This window comes from Carassius carassius, chromosome 46 (assembly GCF_963082965.1).
Source record: "Carassius carassius chromosome 46, fCarCar2.1, whole genome shotgun sequence".
Lineage (NCBI taxonomy): Eukaryota > Metazoa > Chordata > Actinopteri > Cypriniformes > Cyprinidae > Carassius > Carassius carassius.
In genome coordinates, this window is record NC_081800.1 from 13,073,407 (window position 1) to 13,099,517 (window position 26,111).

Here is a 26,111-nt window from a genome sequence, read left to right on the forward strand (position 1 = left end):
AGAGCCTGGGACTTTCCTGTTAAGTTTGAAACATCCTGTACATGTGGTTTCACCCAATGTAAGACACATTATTTTTTAAACAGTCATTAAGAATGAGATGCTTGTGTTTGCAATCTGAAGATTGGCTATTGATGCAATTTGGATTTTAATGGTCTTTAGCTCCAATGTCTTTTGGCAGGAAGCATTTTTGGCCAAACTAAAGCCTTGAGAAGGGTACTATAAAGTTTTATTGATTTATCCTTGAGATCTCAGAAAAAAACAAGACAGGGTGTGAATTATAAAAAAAAAAAAAAGGATATTTGAATCAGAATGTCAACATTGACATAGAATGTAGAAATACAGTGTAATTCATGTAACATACAGAAAATAATTGTCTAAACTGAATTAACTAAATTAACAAATGTAGGAGAAACATGACAACAATATGTGTTGAACCCAACATGTTTGATATCCTCTGACTGGATGGAAATAATAGTCTAAAGTTGATAAAAAAAAAAAAAGAAAGAAAAAGAAAGCAGAGTTTGTGCATGTCACACACTAGGTCTTCAACCCAGCTCCTGGGGACCCACTGTCCTGCACAGTTCAGCTCCAACCCCAATCAAACACACCTGAATCAGCTAATCAAGGTCTTCAAGATCACTTGAAAAGTCACAGGCCAGGTGTGCTGAAGCAGGTTGGAAATAAACTTTGCAGGACAGTGCACTACACTATTTTCTGAGGGCCATAACAATAAGTGATAAATAATAACTAAACATCACTAATTATTGCTTTTATTGAAGAGTATACATTTCTTGAAACTTCTAGTAACACAAAATGAATTGTGTCATTCATTTAATATATCAATACTCTCAATTTATATTATTATAAAGTTTGAAAATAATCAGCGTTGTCATAATTACAGCATAAATACTGGAAATGTTTTAGCCTACGCATACTTAGAGAGGGGGCTTCGAATATTGTGTTGGAGAGGGATATTGTGTTCAGAAAGACTGAAATTAAGTACCAATTAAAGCTCACTAATGTGTGAATAAGTAGTTGTCAGAATTCAGTGGTATGCAGTTATGGATATACATTTTGTTCCCTTTCCTCAATATAGATATATGACACCTAGGTGTGAGGTTTACATCATGAGATCAGGTGCTTTGCATTTCTATTTATGCATTTTGGCAGACACTTTTATCCAAAGCGACTTACATTGCATTCGAGGTATATATTTACATTTGATCAGTTCTTGCTTTCCCAGGGAATCAAACCTGTTACCTTGGTGTTGCTAGCGTCATGCTCTACAATTTGAGCTACAGGATAGGTTTCAGAAAAAGCTTTCAAAATTGTATATTAACATATTAACTATCATCTTACAGGCCAGTGGTCGCTGAACACACAAACAAATGTAGTGGGGAAAGATGAAGCTTAATGAGAAGGTGAACGCTGCACAACAGTTCAAGATTACAGTTATGCAAATAATAAACTGAATTAGTGAAGTCAGAATGTAATATTGGCGCCTTCTTGAAAAAAAAAAAATATGACAGAGAATCATGGTAGTTTTTTTTCTTTTTCGTTTCTAGTCTTTCATCAGTGCATTTAAGACCAATCCAATCCTTACAGCTTGAAAAAAAACTATATGAATAAATATTTCATAGATTCCTACAGAGAACATCTCCAATACCATTTCACACAAAAGCACACAAACATACACAAACACACTAGCTTTAAATTCACCATGGAGCTAACTGACACCTTTAATAGCATATGCACTGCTTACCTTTCCTATTATCACCACACATTTAAACAATACATTTAGCCATCTTACAAGTCAAACATGAAAATTCAAATGAGGGTCACAAAGACAAGACGAATAACACAATATATTGCATGTGTACAATACAATAAATGATAACTGACTGACCACAATGACGCAAGTGTAATGTATTAGAAACGTATCGATTTGTGAAAGCAGATTGTGCCAAAGTAAGAAACGATGAACCACATGTATTGAATTTCTGATGTAAATAATTAATCGCATATTTCTGCTCATTTCAAAGGGCTCCTATATAGAATGAGGGGCCGAGAGAGAAACGAAGAATGAAAAGAAATGGACATGAAGACATGAGACACATTGCGTTTAATGTGCCCAGTGCCCTTACTTCCCCTCTCCCCAGTCATCTATCTTTCAGTCTTTCTGTTACTCTCTCTTTCACAGATTTGTACAGTTTCCATGGTGATGAAGACATCAAGCACAAATCGTGCTGTTCTTCTACTTCCTGTCTTCAGGCACCTTTTCGCCCAGCTACAGATGATGTTGTTGATTCGGTGTGGTCCGCGTGAGCCTTATAATAGATTTTTGATTGGTCTGCTGTGGAAGCTGTGAGTCTTTTCGGGCCTGGAAGAAAATTCATGATGTTTTCAGTCAGTGTTGAAGCCAGTAGAGTCACCCGGAGTTAAACCCAGCATTACATCTCAGCTGGATCAGGCACTATTGACATCAGCCTATGAGTGTGCAGTGAACATGCTTCAGTCAGGGATGGATAAGGACAGGACAATCCAACCAGAAAATGCTTTAAGTGGACCAAGGAGGAATGTATGGGCTGGTATGTATACCTCCACTGAGTCAGAGCATCAGGCCGACTGTAGGCTAAAGCTCCTGAGGGTTATACACTGATCATACTCACTTCATACTAGCACTAAACCTTGCTATTTCCATTACTGAATGCATGATTATACAACACTGTAGATGGGAAGTGGACAAATGAATGAAAGACAAAGTGAGAAGAGCGAGAGAGAGAGAGAGTCAGGAAGGACAGAAGATGAATGAAGATGACAAACTCATGCTATCTGAAGAGGGACAGTGCACCTAAAAATAACACTTTGCAACAAGGTTCCATTTATTAACATTCATTAGTTAGCATGGACTTACAATGAACAGTTCTTCTGTGGAATTTCTTAGTCTGAATTAATTTTAATTTCAACATTCACTGATACATTTTAAAGCACTTTGGTGGGACTATTTTTATTAGCTAACTTTAACAAAGATTAATTAATGCTTTAAGTAATAAACTGCTCATTGTTAGTGCGTCTTATCTAATGACCTTCTTGAGAAATGTAGACATTTTTTAAACTTTCATGAAAGTAAAATGAATGGGGGCCTTTCAAGCTTTAACAAAAGAACCATAAAAGTATCATAAAGTGATCTATACAAAACGTGCACTGTATTCCAAGTCTTTTGAAGTCATATGATTTTCAATTATTAATTAAAAATATTCCTAGCTCTCTTTGGCACATTCGTGAGAAAAGCTGCTATGTCTGATTCGTGAAGGGATATTTTTTTTTTCAGATCTTTTCAGTGAATTGGCTGATTTGTTCACAAAACCAATCCAAACGATTTGCTAATGAATTGGTTGATTCTGGCTCACAAAATCAGTCTAAAGATTCGGAAAATCGGTTGTACTGATTTGTTCATGAATCAGATTGACCTAGTTCACTCACTAGCTGGGTGCAGCAGCGAACAGGCCCTTAGAGAGAAAAAAAATGAAATTTACAGTAAGTGTTTATTAACCAAAAATATCACTTATAGATCTCCTTAGCACATTTATTAGAGGAACAGCTATGTCTGAATTATAAAGGAACTGTTTTCCTGAGTTGGATCTTTTTAGTAAATCGAATGATCTAAATGATTCTGACTGATCCAGATCACAAAATCGATCTGAATGATTTGTTTACAATCGCTAGAGGGGACGTAACAATGAATACGATTGTAAGTTTTGGTCTGTTTCTCTCAAAGCTATTGTATGATTTCAGAACACTTGGAATATTGTACAGCAGACATCATATGAACCACTTTAATGATACTTATCAGTATTTTTAAGTTTTAAAGTTCCGATCTCTAGATATTACATTTGTATGGAAAAGAGTGACCAGCACATCTTCAAAACATCTCCTATTGTGTTCAACAGAAAAAGGTTGTTTGTTATACATGTTATACAGGTTTGGAACAACAGGAGGCTGATTAAATGAATACCAGATTTCCATTTATGGATGACCTGTCCCTTTAAGAAAAACTGCTGAGTAGCCATGCCCGCATCCATTCGCTTTAAAGAATCTCTTGCTTCTCAAACACCCCACCTCCTTCTCCCCCCACCCCGCTCAGTCACTCTGCCTCTCTCGCCATCTCCCCTTAGCATGTCCTTGACAATGCAGCAAGCTGTACCAGAACTCCTTCTCTCTCCTTCTGTTCCTTCCTAACCTCTCTCTTTCTCTCTTTTCATTCTCTTTCCACCCTCCAGCCCCATTGCTCTCGGATCTCCATCTCCTGCTAAAGCAGAACAGATATCTGTGTATGTTCAGGCTGATAGATTGATATGTCCACGCCCTGCACTGAAAACAGTGTTTACAGCAGCAGGATGAGATCTGTGGATCTGTGGTCCGAAGCTCGGCTGAAACACATTGCTGGAGAAGAGGGACACTAATGGACTTCCATTTTCAGGGCCTCATCTTCACAGTGTCAGCCTTATTCAGCATCACTTCATCTCCGCCCCCTCTGGTTTCCTCTCCTCTTATATTGTCTCTACTTTGTCATGGCCATGTAACAGGATTAGTTCTGCTTCCACATGCACTTAGAGGCAAACTCCACTTATTGTATGACCATTAGCATCAGGAGCATCAGGTTTTGTTATCACCTGTCAACAGAGTAGTCCCTAATAACAACTATTAGCTATCTCCATACATAAAGCTAGCCTGAAAGCATTCACATCTTCTCAACCAGTGAAGATGTGGAGGTTTCAAAATCTTTTAGTTGATTTCAGTTTTAGGTTTGTATACTTTTGCATCCCTTAATTTTGCGGGAATTTTTTTTTTTTTTACCTAGAAATGAAATACGGAAAATGCTTTTTTTTAAATGATGTTAAAAAGAGTGATCACTAACACACTGCAAAGTTTCAGAAGTGTCATGCGCATATAAATGCAAAGATATTGATATTGACATTGCAATGATAGTAATAACCATAACAGTGGACATGGCAAAAATGTGTGAAAATAGATGTAGGCTGCATTAAGGCTAGAGCCCCCTTCACTAATTTCAGAACTCTCAGTAATTTGATTCTGGAACTGGGCCTGCCTATATCTGGACAAGTAGGAAAAATTAGAATTTTATATATTTCTATTTTAAAGTCATATTTTAACGTAGGCCTAATGTATTAGGTCTGTGCATTGTTTCAGAGATGACTCTAGTTCTCAACTGAATGTGTGGGAAAAGCATTACTTCTATAATTTGGCCAAAGAAAACTTGTAAATTCAAAATTTTTCTATATTAATTTGTGCATTTTGAGAATGTTTATTAAAGGTGCAAAAACGTATAAACAAAAATCAAAAAGTCTAAGTTTTTCAGGCATCATTTTGTGTGTGCTGTTCTAATTTCAGGTTTAGTTTTCAACATAGCATTTAAAAATATTTTTTTTTTACATTGCTGACAACATCTGATAATCTAACAAACACAACCGCATAGGCTATCTGTCTAAGTATCATTAAAAAAAGATAGATCTACCAAAAATGACTTTTTAATCATAATTATTCACCCTCATGTCATTACAAACCCATAAGACTTTTGTTCATCTTCAAATAACAAATTATGATCTTTTTAATTAAACCTGAGAAATTTCTGTGCCTCCACTGAAAGTTCATGAAACCAAAAGTTTTTCCATTCAAAAGGTTTATAAAAAAACATCTTCCATCATCCATAAGAATCAAGCGCTTTAATCCAAGTCTTGTGAAAAGACATAATTGCATTACATGAAAATATTTAATTTAGACACTTTTTTACATATTGGATGTGCTTTATGTTCATGCTTTATGTAAATTTATTCATATTATAAAGCAATCGTATCTTTCGATTTGTATGGATTATCTTTACAATGTTTTTATGAACTTTTTGAACTGAGGTTTTGCTGTAACCACCCTTCAATGGAGAGGCAAAGGTTTCATTTTAAATATATTTTAATTTTTCTTTCGAAGATGAACAAAAGACTTCAGACAAAAGAATGGAATGACATGAGGGTGAGTAAAATTGGGGTGAACCATAAGAGATTCTTGAACTTTTTTCATTCTGAACTTTATAAATTTAAAGATAAATAAATAAATAACTTTCCAATATGAGGAGATGTATTAAGTAATATTTAATATTTGATTCCAGTTTTTTATTTCTGCTCTCTCTTCAATAGGATGAAGACAAAAAGTTTCTTCAAGACTCACACAGAAAGATGGCTTCCTGTTTAATGGCACTGATGGTGGAAATTTCATTATTACAGGGCAAAATTGGCCATGTTATTATATGTGTTTTACACTTCTAATCTGCTACCAAACTATGGTCTACCAGTCACTTCTGGAAATGTTTTAAGGGATATTCACTACTGAAGACGCAAATGCTTTTAGCTATGCAAGCTCATTTTCATGCATCCCTGTGTTTCAAATGTTTTAGATTGCAATGGACTCTATGAACCATCATGTCCGCATTTAGCCTCAACGGTCAATGCAAGTTCTGGTGCAGCACAAAGTATGGAAACTTTGAGAAAATTAAGCACAAAATTAAATCTGAGTAAGTGTCACAAACAGGACAAAGCAATAATGATAGAATCCACCTTCACACAAAAGATACTTGATGTTTCTCGAATCCATTACTAAAAAGTTATCTTTTAATATAGTATAAATGTTATGTTTACTTTAGTTTTAGTTTTCCAATTATGCCAAGCTATACAATATTTTGTTGGGTAGAAATTGTGAACTGAAAAAAATTTGTGAAAAAAAATGGAAAGAAATAGGGAGGAAATCTTTTCAACAAGGGGTCTTTGATTATTGTTGTGGATATTGTGAAGGGGCCTTGGTGTATAAAAGAATGAGAATCACTGCTGGAAGAGCATGGAAGTCCATTCATAACACAACACGACTATGCATTGCATTCCCAATGTGGCCACAAGGGACACTATAATGAGCATTATCCTAACTGTCTTCTTTTATTGTCCACTTTCTCCTTCTAGGTCAAAGCGGCAATTTGAAGAGAATCAAACTTAGCATGTCAATTTGTTTATATCTACAGGTGCTGAAACATGAAAAAAAAACATCCAGTTTAAGGAGACATTTAACTCTATCGCCCCCTTGAGGTTTCCTAATTTTTAGGTATGCATGTGTGAACAACTATTTTCAGTGCGCTGGCTAAACATTTGGGTCAATGTTTGTATGCATTCAAAGAATATATTTGTTGCCTTAAAGGGGATGTGGGGGTTGAGGCACTCATTACACAACAGCAGGATGCAGTACTAGAAAACTGCACGGTAGGCATTCACCCCTAGCTGTCATCCTTTAGGGAAAATAAGTCACACATGAAATCTCTGCAATATCTGAGATGTTTCTCCTGAAAAATATTTGCTTTGTAATCTCACATCTATCTCAGAAGCGATCTTACAATATATATATAAAAAAAATAAATAAATAATAATATATAATAAGCGTTAAAAAAATAATAAAATAATTATTTAAGCCATATATAAGCCATATAATAAGCCAAAATAATAAAAGTCAGAGATGTCAGACTGAACTCAAAGATTTCTCATCCAGTTTTTCCAAGACCAAATTATCTTAACTATCTCCTGTACATTAATTTTCACCAGGTCTACTTCTACATGACAACATTTTGCATTTCTCTTAAGGAGTCTAAGTCAAATATAATATTACAATGAGCTATGAAAAATTTACCTTTGAGCAATAAAATTTCCTGATGTTAATTCTTATTTTTATGTGCTCTTTTTAACATATTCATAAGGATACTAATAGGAATGCACAATATGTCTGTCCCACACAGACTTTTTTGAGACATTGGATAATTAACTGTTCATGCTCATCTCCCCTATTTTACATGTTTAGAGAAATGTTGCTATAATCTAACACTCATTTAAAAATAATCTTATAATCTTAACACTAATAACTTAATAACACTGTTAAATGTAATCTTTAGCCAATCTCATTTTTTATATTGTACATTATAATATTGTGATGCCAAAATTTTACAAAAATTTTTTAAATATTAGTGTATTATTTTTCATTTAGACAAAAATGGCTAAATAAATAGAAAAGAGAAAATTGGCTTTATCATATCAACAAAACAAAAGATCCATAAGAGCTATAAGCAATCGTGTCGTTATAAATCTAGAAATACAATCAGTACAATCCAATTTGAGTTTTATGGAGTTTATCTATTTCTCATGACTGAGCATTATCTCCAATTATCTAAATTCTCATCTGCAGTCATCATGGCGTATAAAACATCACAGCAACTCATGCAATTACGAGTCAGAATAGGATGGATGGTTATGCCAATAATTGTGATCTCTGCGGGGACCTTTCGAGTCACTGACTCTAGTGAGTGAGTCTCTCCAACTCTGTTTACCCAGTAACCCCTCTCTCTACACCCACCGCCCCGCCAACAGCACCGTCAACTAGCAGCTCCACACGACGCGTGCACTCAGAGTGAGAAGCTGGCCAAGTGAGAGTGAGAGAGAGAGAGAGAGAGAGAGAGAGAGAGAGAGGTGGACAAGTAGTGTGAAGAGGTGAGAGAGAAATAGAGAAAGGAGTAAAATATTTGGGGTCTTTAACCAGCTCAAAGAGAAATATGCTCTCTGATGAGGAACAGTCTTAAAAATAAAGACTATTTATTAGAAGCTATGGTTCCATGAAGATCCTTTAACAATCACTTAACCTTTCCACTGAACAAAAGGTCCTTTATAGTGGAATAAGTTTTTTTATGTTCTTTACACTGAGAAAAATGTTTATTTGAAGAACTAATTTCTGAAAGGTTCTTTCTGGAACCAAAATTGGTTCTTCTATGGCCTTGCTGTGAACCCCCATTTTGAAACATTACTTTTAAGAGTATAGGGACTAAATGAGATGTATGAGTTCACATGTCAAGAAATCAAGACTGCAAAGCAAAACATTTCTCTCACCATCACTGGTGGAAGACTTGAGTCTCTGGCATAGGCCTTCTACATCTCCAAAGCTTTCCTGAATTTTCTGCAAGGCCTCGGGTCCTCTCATCTCCATCAGGGACCGGAGCTCCTCCAGTGTCACCCCAAAGTCTCCAGCATGGTTGGTTTCTGCGTCTCCTCCACCCCGCTTGGGGTAAAACTCCACTGCGCTATTCGCCATCTCACCCATGGTTGCCGTGGTGGACATCTTGAATCTTAGGTTGTTGGCTCCACGATGCTTGATCTAAATGACTTCTTCTAGTCCAAGAGCATTTAGCAACACGAGGTCAGTATTAGTGATAATTCTTGGCTTGAGTTTTTGGGTTTTGAGTCCTCTCCCTCCCCGGTAGTTCCTCCCGTTCTTTTAACCCTCCATCAGAGGAAATCGGGACAATGACAGCAGGACACTTCTAGTGTATTTGGAGAAATCCTGTCCTCTCCACTCAACCCCCTCACCCCGAGGGTCAACAGAACGAGGTATCGGGCCGCTTCCAATCCATCAGGACAAAGAGAACGAGAGCAAAGAGGGGGCGCAAAACCGAGCGGGATATTGTGTAGATCTGCAGTGCTGATGTGTTAGGATTCAAAGGATGCGGGATGATGGGATTGGTGAGGAAGCCTGCAGAGACACACAGACAGAATAACACATTACAGTCTTCAAAGTGCTTGTGTGGGCAGCAACTCAGAGTACAGTGGGCATTCCTTAAGAGACAGAGTGAGCTTGCAGTCAGACGGCTTCGAGCTAATGCTTTCAAACGTATCAGCACATTTTCACCCCAATTCAAAGGTCTTTAGTGTTTTAATTGAGTCACACATTACCCTTACTCTCATAAATGAGGTATTAGACAGGTCTTTGGAATATTAATTATGCCAAACGGACAGGTCAGTCATTTTCTAGTGCAACATGACAAAATTTCCTGAACATACAGTGTGGTGTACAGTATGAGGAATGTGTGCTCTCACAGATGGTTATGCTTATAACATAAACTGTATCTCTAGCCATCCAGACCACTGCATTGGCCCATAGTTGCCATGGAAACCTACAGATGCCTCTGACTTCCACAAAGCTCCTTCAGCCTCGCTATATCCCGACACACACACACACACACACACACACACACATATATACGCTTGGTTCTTATTCACACTTGCTCATAAACACCTCTACACTAGCAGATTTTCCTCTCCATCTCTATCATTTGGCCCTAATGCCACATTCTTACTTCATCTATCTCTGTTTCTCTTTTCCATCTCCCAGCATGCCTCTGTATATGTCCCTATGTTCTCTTCGATGACAGTCTCAGCCTCAGACAGCACGCCCACAGACCACCCACGGTCCATTCATTGTGGGCCTGATGCATACAGCACAAAAAAACTGGAAAGAACTTTCACAATCTGGCAAGGTCTAATATGACTGGCTGAATATATGCAAAATCCAGGAGTAAAGTGTTTTTGGAAACAAAGTTTAGGCACTGGGTAGATAAATATATTGGAATATGAACTATTGGAAGATTTAATTAAAACATATATTTTAATGTACTTATCATGCTTTTATGCTTGTGATTTTTTCCATCAGTCTTTTTGCCAGGTTGGTGTAATCATATAAGTAATTATATAAAAAAATGATTCTTGCACAGAAGAGCTGCAATTTGGACCAGGCTGTATGCAGTTTAGTCAAAGTCTGGCATTGCAAGACTGCTTATATGGTGATGAGTCCGGGTATGCAGCGTGTTGTGTGAGTATGTGTGTAGGCAGATAGGGCCGGTAATGTGCAGGAGTGACATAGAGGGTATCATCATTCTCATGCTGACTCATTAACCTCAGCCTTCCTTTCCCCCTCCTTTCTTAATCTCTGGTGCACTGCATATATGCACAAAAGGAAGGATCTGCAAAGTCAAGAGACAATCAGGAGTCACATAAAGGCCCAGACAGAATCTATGGGGATTTTTCACCTGTTCTGCATTAGTTTTGGCCGAAGATCAGAGGAATTTATTTAAACATAGTAAAATGTGTTAAGAGAGCTGAGTGTACTATGCTTTTATTCATAGATGAAAGCAAATTATCCAAAAATGTAACATACACAGTATGAATATACAACAAACTGAGAATGTGTTAGTCTCATGTACCCAAATAAGACAGCAAAAAGTCTGTTCTTCACTGCAGCTTATTCTGGCCAAGAACCACCTACTTAGATGGGAAAATACAGTATGAGCGCCATGTAATGTGACCAACCACAGTTACATTTTTATGTGTTTAGAGCCAGGGGTCATCTGAAAATTTAATTTTATATATATATATATATATATAATAGGCTAATAAAGGTGAGACTGTCTCCACCATTTATGGTTGTACTGATGACAAAAGCATTTCTGTCCATCCAAAATTAATAATCAAGCCTCTTATGCTCGCCAAGGCTTTAAACATTTCTTTACTGACATTTTTTTTTATTTTTTTAGTGTACCCAGAAAAACTGTAAATATAATGCTATTAATGCCACCTTGCAAATCTAGTGAATTAGTTCTCCCTCATAAGCCATCATTGCATCAATATGGTATAGCCTCTGAACACGAAAGCCTGCAAATAAGATTGCAGCAGATTCTACCTGGGCCTGGTCACATGTCAAATATGTAATCAGATATGCAATTATGATTTATATATACAGTACAGACCAAAAGTTTGGAAACATTACTATTTTTAATGTTTTTGAAAGAAGTTTCTTCTGCTCATCAAGCCTGCATTTATTTGATCAAAAATACAGAAAAAATGTAATATTGTGATATATTATTACAATGTAAAATAATTGTTTTTAAATTTATTATACTTTAAATTATCATTTATTGCTGTGATGCAAAGCTGAATTTTTAGGATCATTATCACATGATCCTTTAGAAATCATTCTAATATGATGATTCATTATCAAAGTTGGAAACAGTTCTGCTGCTTAATATTTTTTCAGAACATGTGATACTTTTTTAGGATACTTTGATGAATAAAAAGTAAAAAAAAAAAAGAAGCTATGTTTTTAAAATATAAATATTTTGTAATAACAATATACACTTCAATACTTTCATCAATACTAAAATCAATAATTTTATTCAGCAAGGATGTGTTAAATTGATATATATATATTATTAGAATTTTTATTTTTATTTTGAATAAATGCAGTTCTTTTTAACCTTTTATTCATCAAATATATTAGACAGCAGAACGGTTTCCAACACTCATAATAAATCAGAATATTAGAATGATTTCTAAATGATCATGTGATAGACTGGATGTTACATGTGACACTGAAGGCTGGAGTAATGATGCTGAAAATTCAGCTTTGCATCACAGGAATAAATTATTTTTTAAAAGTATATTCAAATAGAAAACTATCATTTTAAGTTGTAATAATATTTCACAATATTACAGTTTTTTCTGTATTTTTGATCAAATAAATGCAGGCTTGATGAGCAGAAGAAACTTCTTTCAAAAACATTAAAAATAGTTATGTTTCCAAACTTTTGGTCTGTACTGTATATATAAATCATAATTGAATATATATATATATACACTTGAGCATATTTGCATATTTTGGGGCCACTTGCTGGCATCAGACACATTCACTTTAGCATCTATGCAGCCCCAGATTTCCCTTAACACCAGACTGCTTAACCGTGCAGTTATGTTCAGTGTGCAGGAGGCAGATGGTCTGGAGATTATGCTGAATATTCATATTGATCAGTGTTTTCCCAAACCTTTCAGCAAGTGTGTTCTAGTGCCATTTGGTAAGACACTGTTGATAGTGTAAAGAGCTTTCCCAGGTCTGCCTTGCCCAGACCAGCCCTGACTACCACGACCCAACCCAATCTGCTAAAGTTAAAAGGGAGAGACACAGGGGCCAGATTTACATAAATTGTTCAGTGCCTTATATAATGTGTCTAAGTAACCAACAGAGAAGTACTCACGTTCACACCCACTCACGGGCGCAGACACACACACAAACACAACCCCCTAAAGCTAGAAGAAACTCTAACCCATATTCAACCATTAAATAATAGCCATACCAGTTTAAGACAACAGGAGCCAGTGATCTGGCACTGTTACACAATGCAGGAGATTACTTTATTAACTGACTACATTCAAAATCAAGATGTCTGCAGCACAAAAAAATAAAAATAAAATAAAAAGCAAGCAAGGGTTGATGAGTCAGTGTGCTGCTCACTTCACTCTTATTACAGAGACAGGCCACTGACAGAGTCTGAACACACAGCACAACTACTGAGCGAAGTAGTTTAGCCGCACTTCCGTCCACTCGCTTTTAGACATAAACTGAAATTACTTGTTTAACAAGGCATGACAGTTTCCATGGGAAAAAAAAGACACATATTCCCTTAACACCTACTAAATAGAAACAAATACGAACACCAGTTCTATGAAACTATTGTGACCAAGGAAGATTCAAATAGGCCTCAAGGAAAGAAGCTTTTAGAGTATAAACAAACAGAATCTAAACAGACATGAGATGCCTTAAAGGAAAAATTCACCCAAAAAATGAAAATTATGTTTATTCACGCTCATGTTGTTCCAAACTCGTATGACTCACAAATGGAGATATTTAGCATAATGCACAAGTTGCTCTTTGCAGTTTTGGTCCCCAACAAGATTCAATGTATGGAAAAGATTGGCTTGCACAATCTGCTAAATATCTCTATTTGTGTTCCATACAAGAATATCTTACAGGTTTGGAAAAACTGACGGCAGAATTTTCTTTTTTTGGTCCACTGTGACCCTTTGTTTTTCTGTGAAACACAAATGAAGATATTTAGCTTTCCCATACAATGAAAGTGAATGAGGACCAAAACTGTTTCTTGGTCCCATTCAGTTTCACTGTGTGGAACAGAGCCGCTTGGGCAATCTGCTAAATATCTGCATCTCTTTTTGTTCCACGCAAGAAGTCTTAAGGGTGTGAAATGACATGAGGGTGAGTAAATTATTTTATTTATTTATTTATTAATTATTTTATTTTTTTGGTGCACTGTGACTCTTTGTTCTTCTACGGAACACAAAATTAGCATTTAGCATATTGTGCAAGCTGCTCTTTTCCATACAATGAAAGAGAATGGGGATCAAAACTGTCTCTGGTCCCAATCAAGTGTGCCATACACATCCTGAAAAGTGAAGCCAAAACAATTTGATCGCCATCTTGTGGCCGGCTGCAGTATAGGTCAGGTAAATGAATGGGATACAAATCGAACTAAAAAAAATACTTTGCAAATTTTGGCTCAAAATGACATTTTCACAAGATTACAGCAACCATACTGGGATGTTTTGGCTTTACTTTTCTATAGTGGAAGGAAGTGGAGAAGGAAGTGGGGCCCCAATCCAGTTGTACTGTATGCCAAATACCTTTTTTTTATTGTTGTCATTCCACGAAAGAAAGTAAGTCTTATGGTTAAGTAACTGTTGCCAGAACTTTCATTTTTTGGCGGACTGTCACTTGTGACACAAATGACATCCATGACACATTTACTGTCAGTGAGTTTCTTTAATCAGAAGAAGGAAAAAATCCTCCTGTTCGGTTTCTAAAAATGGAACAAAGATAAATGATATAGAAGGAATAAAATAGGAAAAAAAAAAAAAATCAGTCCAGCCCTGTGCTTTGATGTGAGTGGACAGACATTGCTTGAGTTCAAATTCAGCTACACTTTACAGGACCCATCTAATTGTCAGCCAGTAGTTTTTTGTTTTTTGCTTTTTTTTTTTAAAATACCTTCCCATGAGGTCCCTGTTTATGTAGTGTCTCAGTGACAAGGGTAAATACAGCACAGAGGCCTACAGGCCTGCTAGTGACATGGCTTTACCATCAGGCACGCAGTGATGGTAATAAAGGTGCTGTCATACTGAAGGAGAGAAAAATATGATTTAGCCAAACTGATGGAGTAAAACATAGTAGACACACTCCCTCTGGAATACACCATAAGCTAATAATTAAGAAAAGGCAGCACACCGGGGTAAAAAAGCCTTGGGTCACAATGACTCTGAACACTGGTGAATGTTGTATAACATGCTTTGGACCTTTTTTTTGTTTTTTTTACTGTTATTCATCTACATACTCATTTGACATGACACTTATGGAGTCTGAACACACATGCTAGCTGTATCTGCATCTCCTGGTATGTGATATTAGCTTGATATTAGCTTTATTTCTGTGTTCAATACACATTCCCCAACAACAAAACCTGTTTGAATTACTTAATTTATGATTATGTCTCCCTTATCTTCTCATGTGAGCACAAAACCACTGCATGCTACTGTAAGTGAACATTACCTTCTCTATTTATAAGTTCATAAGATTCCAATCCCCTTCGCACGCACTCCATTATCCTCAATCTGTTCTTTGCTTTTCCATTTTTACCATCTCCCATCCACCTTCACTGCAGTGGCTTGTATTCGTTACACTGGTTTCAGGCTTTCAAAGTGAGACATGGACTGCATTGGCGTAAGAGTCTGTAGGGAGTAACATAAGCTGCTCGGCTTCGATTCTAAATACCTGCTCATGGCCCAGACAACTGCGCAATGTTGACCGAATGCACAGGGATGGGATGATTCTTGTTCTATTTATGTGTTGCAAACAAGCTAGAGACCTTTTTATCTCATTGAGATGAAATGTAACCATGAATCGCCATCCCATGGGTCATTTGTTTTCACCATTCCTGGTCTATGCACGTTATCTAACCCAGCATCAGCCATTCATGTGTTACAATGTATCCACAACTCCACACGCTCTGCAGAAAGCTTTGTCATATGCATGCCCATAGAGTAAATACATACTCAGTCCTTATCCACTGAATGTCACAGTTGGCTTTTTATGTTTTTTTTTGTGTAAAATGACACAAATGACTGCTGCAGAGTGCTGCTGCAGTTTTGTCCAGACATCTTCTAGGCCAACTTTCCTTATTGCTGCAACAACAGCATTCAAACTGGGGCAACCTGGACAGAGAACTGGAACAAGTTTCCAAGCACATTTGTATAAGACGCATGATATGCTAATCTAAATTAAGATGCTAATCAAAAACAGAGTCAAGCAACAGCTTTAACTGACATTACCAAAGCATGAACTCACATTTTAATGTCCAATGACAAAGTCTACAACTATACATATCGATACATATATCAAATAAATATTGTAAATCAGAGACAGAGGACTATTGTAAAACATTTTGCTTAAATATATTTAACTCTTTGATTTATGTTAAAATTTGACATATTCCCACATTTGTCTGTTTGAAATTAGTTTACAAATGTAATACTTATCCCTAAACTTTAAATTAATGTCAAGTATAATATGCTATTAAAACGACATACCACATGTGGCGAGTGGGGCGGGGCCGAGGGACGTGGGAACAAGGAGTGAGGCCGCCAATGATTGGGCAAATCAGTGGCACCTGCGGCCCACCGCCGGTCTCGAGTCCCACGTAGGAGATGGAAGGATATAAAACTGGAGCGACGACAGTGAAGGAGGAGAGATGACCAGGCCTGGGTTTTTAGTTGTGTTTTGATTTTTATTTTGTGTGCATCAGTCGTCCGTGAGGGGCTGGTGCGCTGTTTTGTGTTTTTGTTATTAAAGCTTCATTTCGATTGTCTGCCGGTTCCCGCCTCCTTCTTCCCGATGATTAGGAAGTTTTAATTCATTACACCACACTTCTAGAGCAAGATGTGAAACTTAAATATAGGCCTATTTAATATCCCAGTCTTTATATGTCCAGGAAAAGTACAATGGAATATATATATAGATATATTAAATATATGTGTGTGTGTGTGTGTGTGTGTGTGTGTGTGTGTGTGTGTGTGACTGATACCTGATATATAAAGTGTAATTTTTATTACACATTGAGTATAAGTTTTCTACGTACAAAAGCTTGAATAATTTTACATATAAAATTAAACAAGAATTTGCATTTTAACATAGCATGATCACCAATCAAATAAGCCAGACACAAAATTATACAAAAAAATATTTGTATCCTGTAAATTCTTCATATTACGCTCAGTCTATTGTCACCTCAGGATGCCTCTGGTGTCAGGAGATTGATTTTTCACGTGGTTGATTTTGTTAAACTGATGATGTTACAATTCTCTAGCCGGCACAATTTACAACACTGCCTGGCCCCCTTCTAAATTGAGCAGACAAACACACAAACACAAAGATGCCTGATATATCGATTAGCCTGAGAAACAAATGCTGCTCTACACCCATCAATTTGTTTAAAAAAGAATACAAAAACTGTCCTTATTGATCAGCCAGTATGACACTAGTGTTTTTCAAGCCACTGGTAAATGTTTGAAACGTCACTTTAGTTTCCACACAGCACAGTGTAGGCCTAATAGTCTCAGTCTCTCTGAAATAATGTAAACCCCCAAAACTGGGATCATGCTTTGACGGTCATACGTAAATGGCCAATCAGTGTCGAGTATAGATTTACTGTCTGAGGCATAAGAGACTACAACTACCCCTCCTCTCCTCGTCCGTCCCACACCCAGATACTGGCACACCTTGCAGCACAGGGGCGGACTGGTCATCGGGAGCACCGGGACATTCCCCGGTGGCCTGACGGTCATTCTGGCATGCCGATGTGCAGTCGATCAGGCTGACGTGCAATAGGCTGGTATGCAACTGCGAATTAATTGACGGTCTTATGAATCTATGAATCAGGCGATCGCGGAGTGAAAATGACACCACCACATGACCAAACATCAGCGAAGCACTGCCTAATTGACTATATCCAGAGGCAGGCTTTTTCTTAGAAAATCGCGCAAAAAATGGAGCGTAAACGCAAAGGAGGAGCAGAGAGGGAACGTATAAAAAGGAGAAAAGCCCTGGCCACAGACGCGGCAAGTTGCTGCAAAACCCCAGCCATGTTCGCCAGTGAGGGAGTAGGTCGGTCAGAATTACATTTATATTTACTATGGTTCACGGAAAAAAAAATTCGAACCGTTCAGTTCACCCCCACACGGTTCGACACGAGCTGGGACCGCTGTTCAACTTAAATCTGACAAAGCATCTGTAATATGGTTTACTATAAATAACACGTAAAACAAACAGGGTTCAGCTAATATATGTTACTGCTGATGGAAGCGCATTCTGGATTCCCAGACGTTACAACAACAGCGATAATGAAAAAAAAAAACCTGGACAAATCATTGACTCTTGTTCAATGCTAATACGAACACTGTATCAGTGCATTCTCTTAAAGTGACAGTCTTTATATTAATCGAACAGCAACAACAAAGAAATCACTCACTACTCTTGATTAAAAAGCTTTTTTTACTTTAATATAGAATAATCTTTAATTTATAGTCCAAAATGCAATGCTGTTTTACATTTGATTACTTTAATTTCTGTACCTAAAAACTAATGCAAGACCTACCTAAAAAAAACCCTGAAAGTCAGTTTATTTTATTTGTATCTTTACTCTATTCTATTTATTTGTGCTATTGCTTGTAGGTAGAATATTCTTAATCTTTGAAAGTATAGTTTTTCCATAAACATAGCACATATACAACGGTACTGAAACTGTGACTCTAAAACCGTGAAACAAACCGAACAGTGAAAAAGTTGAACTGTTCCACCCTAATATTTACATAACGGACGCTTTCATTCAAAGCGACTTACAATAGATAAAATCTATTTTAAAAAATATATATATATATTTATTTATTTATTTATATTACAAATGATAGATGTATTAAAAGAGCATCTTAATGACAAACTAGCACACTGTTTTACATATGAAGATACAGTATTTTTTTAGTGCCAAAATTGACCAGAAATTGATTTTCCATTTCTAGCCTACAATATGTAGCCTAGTGTACAATGCTTATTTATTTTGAAGGAGATGAAGGAAGCAACAGTAGCACTAGTGCTGCTAGTGCTCCTGCTGTTGAACAAGAGGGGGTGGACAGTTCAGCTTTTGAGTCAGAGCAGGAACCTTCAGGTAAAGTTTAAAGGCTATACTCTTAGAAACATATGTGCTTTTATGATTTATAAGGTCATCAGTAGTAGGACTGTGATCATTGGGACAGTCAATTTATGGCTGCATAATTAATATTGATTACTGAAAGTGCTTATTTCATATTACAGAGAAATTCAATGTGCAGAGTGAAAGAGAGGGGGATTAAGGGAAAGATGATAGAGACAGTGAATGCCTTGATACTTCTTTTGATTATTTTGCCTGTCCAAAGAGTTTATCAGTCTGGTGGACACATGAATTGGGTGGTGGTGACTGCAGCAACAGAGGTGGCCTGGGGTGGAATCAAATTCCCGGCCTGATTTACTGTCCGAGTCCGCCACTGTTGCAGCAGGAAGGACAAAAAAAAAATTGAAAATGAAAATGAAAGCAGAGCACCTTGAGCAACTCAGACGGTGAAGCTCCCACACCGCGCTCCATCATTCAGGTGTTTCCCATCGCGCTGTTCCACGATAAAATGACCTTTACTGGTCAACTTCAGAGGGCGACCGGTCCTCACGCAAAAACAACTGTGACAGCTCGAATAGTTACAAACAAAACGCGATTCTTCAGAGTCCCGTGAGCGGATGTAGATGTTGATTGAATAGCGCGAAGACGCTGCTCGTGAGAGGATGGTGCGCCACTCGCATCCGGAAGCGCAATGCCCCTCCGCAAGGTGACCAGTGTGGGTACCAATGCGAGGTACACACGCTCACAGAGATGTTAGGCAAAATCAACACAACTATAAGCTAAATGTGCGTGGGTTTTGTTGTTGTTGTTTAACAATTTGAGAATACATGATATATTTTCTATGCAGGAAAATGTCAGAACATTCTGGGAAGTCATACAGTCCAACACAATCAAAAGGACAAGCGATGGTAAATAGCCAACAGAACACCTCATAGTTGAGAAAACGTGTAAGAATTGGAAAACTATTACATTATTAAGGCTTCATTGCAGTAGTTTTACGTGTTTGACAGCTATCAAAATAAATACATGACAAAGAGATCTGCATTAGAAAAACATATGCAGGGACAATTGAACAGTATGACAGAGAGCAGACGTTAATGATAACTGTTACCATGGCAAACACATCCTGACTGGTGTATATATCAGATACTCACCAGGCCATGCTCCAAGGACATTGCCGTGGTTTGTTGGGAAAAGGGAATATCCAGGAGAAACACAAGAGCGGCTGGGTTCACTCAGTAGCTGTTATCATGTCGTCCTTATCTCCCAGGTGTTCAGCAGTGTGTTTACTACGGATGGATGTGATGGATCCTAAAATAGTGCAGTTGTTGCCTGGTTAGATGGAGGTTCCGCAGAGGAAAAAATGAGCGATGGAGACATCGTTTGAGATGACTGTCCCGACCAATGTATCAAAAAAGGCAAAGGTATTTCGTTAGTTCTTACGCTTCTTCTTGAACGTGTAAAGAGGTGCTAAAGCGTGGTGATGCGGTATTTGGATTTTCTATGCGATGTGTGATGAGAGCCCCCTCGATGAGCTGCGCGCTGAGGACCGTGGACGCAGCATCCGCGCGGGCTGCTATGCGCGCGGATGGAGAGGACGGGGGATGGGGTCTCTTTCTCTCTCTCGCGCTCCCTCCTTACTCTGCTCCGTTACAGTACGATCACGTCAGCTCACACATACCTCAGAGTTAATGCAAGAACAGGTCTGATAGATGATTTGGATCATTCCACGAAACAGGTGCCATTTAGCCTATTTTTAAGTAATTTATTTAAAATGTTTAAATATCCTTTGAGACAACGAATGTCCTAAGATGCTTAGAAACTGCATAGTGCCATCTCAAGCTAAATTATGTAAATTAATGTAACAGAAAATTACATATGCAAAAATATAAGGTTGATGGAATAGCAGGGTTGACGAATGAGGAAGGTCACAAAACTAAAAGATGTTTATTTTTACTGTTCATATTTCCAGTTATATTCTTCTTTAAATAAAGAGTTAAACAATTATGGTAAACAGGGTTGACAAACTTAATACATAAGATAAAGTGGTAAAAGGGGGGGGGGCACTTAATTGGTTCATGAACATGATGTTATGATTGTGAGTTATGTAATTGTACTGATTTTATTTTAATAAATAAATATACTGTCCACTAACATTAAGAAAACAAATAGAAGCATATATAGGTTGCTATAACCTATAGGTAACCATAGGCTATACATTTCTAAATGAGAATATGAATAATTTGTAAAATATGTGTGTACATCTTTACATAAATATTTTCCTTTTACAGAATTGACAGAATGATAGAACGATAGATGGATAGACAGACAGACAGACAGACAGACAGATAGATAGAGCGTATAATGGCCAACAATGCTGAAGAGCAGTTTCTCTATGACGTTCGTTTGATTCAAATCTGGAACATAATCCTCTTGGTGTCGCTGCTACGTCTCACTTTCCAGATGTGTTTTCAATTCACAAATTCAGACGCCCCATTACACCCACGCAGGTGTAATCTTGTAGCCGTCTCCAAGCATACAGGGCTCAAATCTAATTGCCCTAATGCAGGAGGCCTCTTAGACCAGCGAGAAAAAGCTTTTATGTGCTGATGAGTGCTCAAGTGGGCCTCTCCTGAAACCTTCATATGCAAACACGCATACAGACAGGCACTAAATGCTCTTCAGCAGATGTTCACATTGACTTAAAAGTACAGAGGGAAATACCAAGAATTGGATGATAGTTTTTGGTAGGTTGCACCTAAAGTTGTCCACAAAGTCTAACAAAGCAACCAACATAACACACATTTTTTTTAATGTTTCATTGTCCTTGCAATCGACATACAAAAAAAAAAAAATGCATGCAGCATATGCTGATTTTTCATGGCTCCAATTGCACATTCTTGAACACCACATTTTTCTTACCTACGTGTGCACACAAGGCTGCTCACACTGAAATATTTGTGAGGCACGTCCGGGAAAGTAAAGAGAAAGTTTCAGTTGAGCAGTTGTATCTATAATTCAGAGGTGAGGGGTTTAGGAGATGGCTGTCCCTCTGGGAGCTGCCGTGCATTAGCCCTGCAGGTAGTGCATCCCAGCCTCGGAGCCCAACCCAACAGATGGAGTCTCACTGTCAGTCAAAACACAATCCGCCCAGTTACATCTCAACGCTTTACTGAGGAAATCCATCCAAAAGCTACCCGAGCGAGACCATTCCATGTCTTTGAACTCCAACCCACATCTCCAGGATTCAACATGAATGTTGTTGCATCTGAATTCTCTCTATTCTGGGATGGAGGTTAGATTAGAACCATTCGCTATTTCACAGCTACTTCAGCAGAGTGGTTGAGCAGAAAACATTTTGAGACCAGATTTAAAAATTGGCATTTACTCACCCTCATGTTGTTCCAAACATGCTTTTCTTACTTCAGTGGAACACAAAAGATCATTTTTGAACCGTTTCTGTTGAACCATGAAAAGCCAGTGTAGTGCAGAACAAAACTAGACCCCACTGACCTTCATTGTATGGACAAAAACACTGAATCACTTTAAAATATCTTCTTTTCTACAGACTTAAGTCAGTCATACTGGTTTGAGACAATATGGAGCTGAGTAAATGATGACAAAATATTCATTTTTGGATAAACTATCCCTTTAATGGTCCTTTGCCTAATCTTCCCATTTCTACTGCAGTTTTTACCTGTAACTACTTATTTCTACATCCCCTAGCACTTCTTACTGTTCCTGATTTTGCTGTAAATACAAAAAGATACATTAAAACACTTTGAGCTTTTCTTAACCACACTTTGAATTGAACATCAATAGTTTGCCTCTTGAGAGTTGATTGATTTGGCTGTACTCCCAACTCTGGCAGGAGTTCTTATGTCAAGAAGAGAAAAACGCTTCATCTTTGGACTGCAACAGATATTGCAGTACTTTCAAAATGGGCAAGTGATTTGAAGGTTGAATGGCTCGTTCAACCAAAAGTAATAATTTAGCTCACCCCTCATGTTGTTACAAACCTGTATGACTCAATTTCTTTAGTAAAACACAAAAGCATATATTGTGAAGTACAGTTTTTGTCTATACATTTAATGTAAAATAATTTACTAAATTGACGTATTGTGTGGTCAAAATATCTTCTTGTTCCATATATTTAAAATATGGAACATGTAACATGCTTGAAATATTAAAAATGTTTTGGTGTATGTAGAAAATAACATGAATCTAGATTAATAAATATAAAATTGTTAGAGCCTGAAGCTAAAATGCATTAGGTAATGTTAAGGAGTTTAACAACCAGTGTTAACCGAACACCCCATTGACCTTGACTGAAAAAAGAGATAGAGAGAGAGAGAGAGAGAGAGAGAGAGAGAGAGAGAAACATACAGGTTTGGAACAACATGAGGATGAGCAAATGATGACAATATTTCATTTTGGGATAAACTGTTCCTTTAAGAACCTGTACAATTTTAAACTTTAGTCTTTGTTTCCTATAGATTTTTTTGGAAATCAGTTGTATTAAAAAAGGTCCAGAATTATGAGGAAAAAACAATCATCCAGCACCATTAGAGGCAATGATTAAAAAGGACAGTAAAGAGAAAGAGATTAAAGACTACAAGATGGACACCATGAGAGAAAAGCAGAGCCAAGAAAGCAACAAGAGGCTTGCTTTCACACAGAACAAAATCTAGTAATGGGGGACACAGATTGAATGTAGAGAACCAAAAGAGATGGCAAAGAGAGTAAGGTTAGTCACAATCAATCCCATCCTTCCTATTCCCAGCACTCTATCCCATAGTGAGGGCCATGCCGATGTTTTATTGATGGAAGAGAATCCGGCTGCACATGTACCCTCTCCATAATTCATGATGCCCAGCATTAGGGCCTGCCTGCTGAGAGATGTGTGTGCGTGTGTGTGTTTGTATGTACGTAACTGTGCATGTGGCAAGGAGAGGGAGTGTGAAGCAGGAATATTCAGATATTTTTCCCAAATATAATCCATAAAACAGCTTACCGCAAAGGAAATTCATCCATCTGCATCACCCTAAACTGTAAAATATCTAACACGTCACAAGAAGTTTTTTAGTGCATCAGTTAATGTATGGCATATCATGAACGAACAACAAATTTTACAGCATAAAATAATCTAGGTTAAATGTGTTGAAACTGTTTCTTGTTAATGTTTGTCCAATATATTATTATTGTTATAGAACAGTGGTTTTCAACCTGTGGTCCGCGGCCCCCTAGTGGGTCGCGGTGGTATTGCAACTGGGCCGCCAATTACTAAAAGAAATAATAATACTGTTAATATATGTAAAAATAACATAACATAACACAATAACATCATTCCATATATATAATTAAATAACAAAAATTATATTAAACTGTTACTATGCTTCCACTATTCAAGCTCGCTGATTGGTTTAAGAATAAACCACTAATTTATCTTAGATATTTTTGCTGCATATGCTACAGAACAACAAATTCAAACGTGCATAAATGACTGCCAACAGGCTCGACATAAATGGCTATCAATGTGTTCCCTCCTGACTGCTCCGCTGACTGTCTACCTCTATAATGTATAACAAATCTATTTCAACACCTGAGGCACCGCTACAATTAATGAGCTCTATGAACTAGGGCTGCACGATGTGTCGTTTAAGCATCGATATCGCGATGTATGAATCCACGATAGTCACATCGCAGGATGTGCGATGTAGGCTGTCGTAGTTGATCCGTTATTCATTAACTGTACGGGCCAGCTACCCCCCTGCCCTTGACGAATGTGATTCGCGGATTAATTGCACAGCTTAACCATCATAGAGTGAAAGTTTATAATTGACAGGACTGAAAACCACATGCAAGTTTAACAGGGCAGAGAGAGAGGGAGCGCGAGAGAGACAGAGAGAGCACGCGAGAGAGACAGAGAGGGCGAGAGAGAGAGAGAGCGAGAGAGACAGAGAGAGAGCGCGCGAGAGAGACAGAGAGAGAGAGAGAGACACAGAGAGAGAGAGAGAGAGAGAGCGCGCGCGAGAGACAGGGAGAGAGAGCGCGCGCGAGAGAGACACAGAGAGAGAGAGAGCGCGCGCGCGAGAGAGACACAGAGAGAGAGAGAGCGCGCGTGCGAGAGAGACAGACAGAGAGTACATTAGAAGTACCATCAATGTTTATAGAAATGTATATGGATTTATTTTGCATGTAATTTTTTTTTCTTATGAATGCATTTTTGTTTTGTTTGTTTCTATTCTGCTATGTACAATGCTTTGGCAATATGTACCTTTGTATGTCATGCCAATAAAGCAATATGAATTGAATTGAGAGAGAGAGAGAGACCGAGAGAGAGCGAGCCGTTTTCAAACATCACGAGCGCTGTCTTGCTCTCTCTTCCTCGTGTATATTAATCAATTGACACGATGGTGTCGATGTTTAAATCATTTAAAATGAGAATGTAAGTGTGCTCACCCCATTTTTGTTTTTAAGAAAAAATATCGCAATATATATCGCAGAAAAATAAAATATCGCAATGTCATTTTTTCCCAATATCGTGCAGCCCTACTATGAACAATGCATGGCAAAAAAGAAAAAAAAAAAGTCCCTGGACACGGGATTTATTTATTTATATTTTTTTGCCATAAGTCTATACATTTTGTTACACCTTTACTATAGTGATAATTTTTACTTATGTCTGTTCTAGAGACATTACAACTTTTTGATAAAGCTCTAATTGGTTTTCTTTTTGAAATATGTTTCAAATTCATCCTGAATGCATTTATGACTGTAAAGCATATCTGTGTGTGTCAAAATCGTGATTAAAATCGAAATCGCAAAATTGATCAAAGAAATCGCGATAGCACAGCCCTAGTTCATTCTGTAAATACAGTTAATAATTTAGCTTCTGAGTACTAAGTTATTAACCCACAATAGCGGGGTCAGTTCATTTTTTTTGCAGTGGGCAGCGCAAGCATGTGTGTTTGGTTGTGTGGGCCGCGAGTTGAAAAAGGTTGGGAACCACTGTTTTAGAATACATCTTATTACACATGGAAATTGTGCTTGTATATGTAGAAATTAACATTAATCAATATGAATAAATGCTAATGCCAATAAAATCGTTAGTGCATAATTAAAGTTAAAGTTATTTTGGTAAACT

At 37.4% G+C, this 26,111-nt stretch overlaps 1 protein-coding gene across 5 annotated transcripts in view; it reads right to left on the minus strand.

The window, feature by feature from the left end:
- Nucleotides 1-20,552, minus strand: part of LOC132128858 (plasma membrane calcium-transporting ATPase 3) — a 64,090-nt gene extending 43,538 nt beyond the window's left edge. For all 5 annotated transcript variants that reach the window (XM_059540234.1, XM_059540233.1, XM_059540237.1 and 2 more), the window contains exons 1-2: nucleotides 20,119-20,552; nucleotides 8,982-9,621 (exon numbers count right to left, since the gene is read on the minus strand). In XM_059540234.1, coding sequence (XP_059396217.1) covers nucleotides 8,982-9,210 — 229 coding nt within the window. In that variant the 5' untranslated portion in view covers nucleotides 9,211-9,621; nucleotides 20,119-20,552. The remainder of the gene's footprint in view (nucleotides 1-8,981; nucleotides 9,622-20,118) is intronic.
- Nucleotides 20,553-26,111: the final 5,559 nt, after the last annotated feature.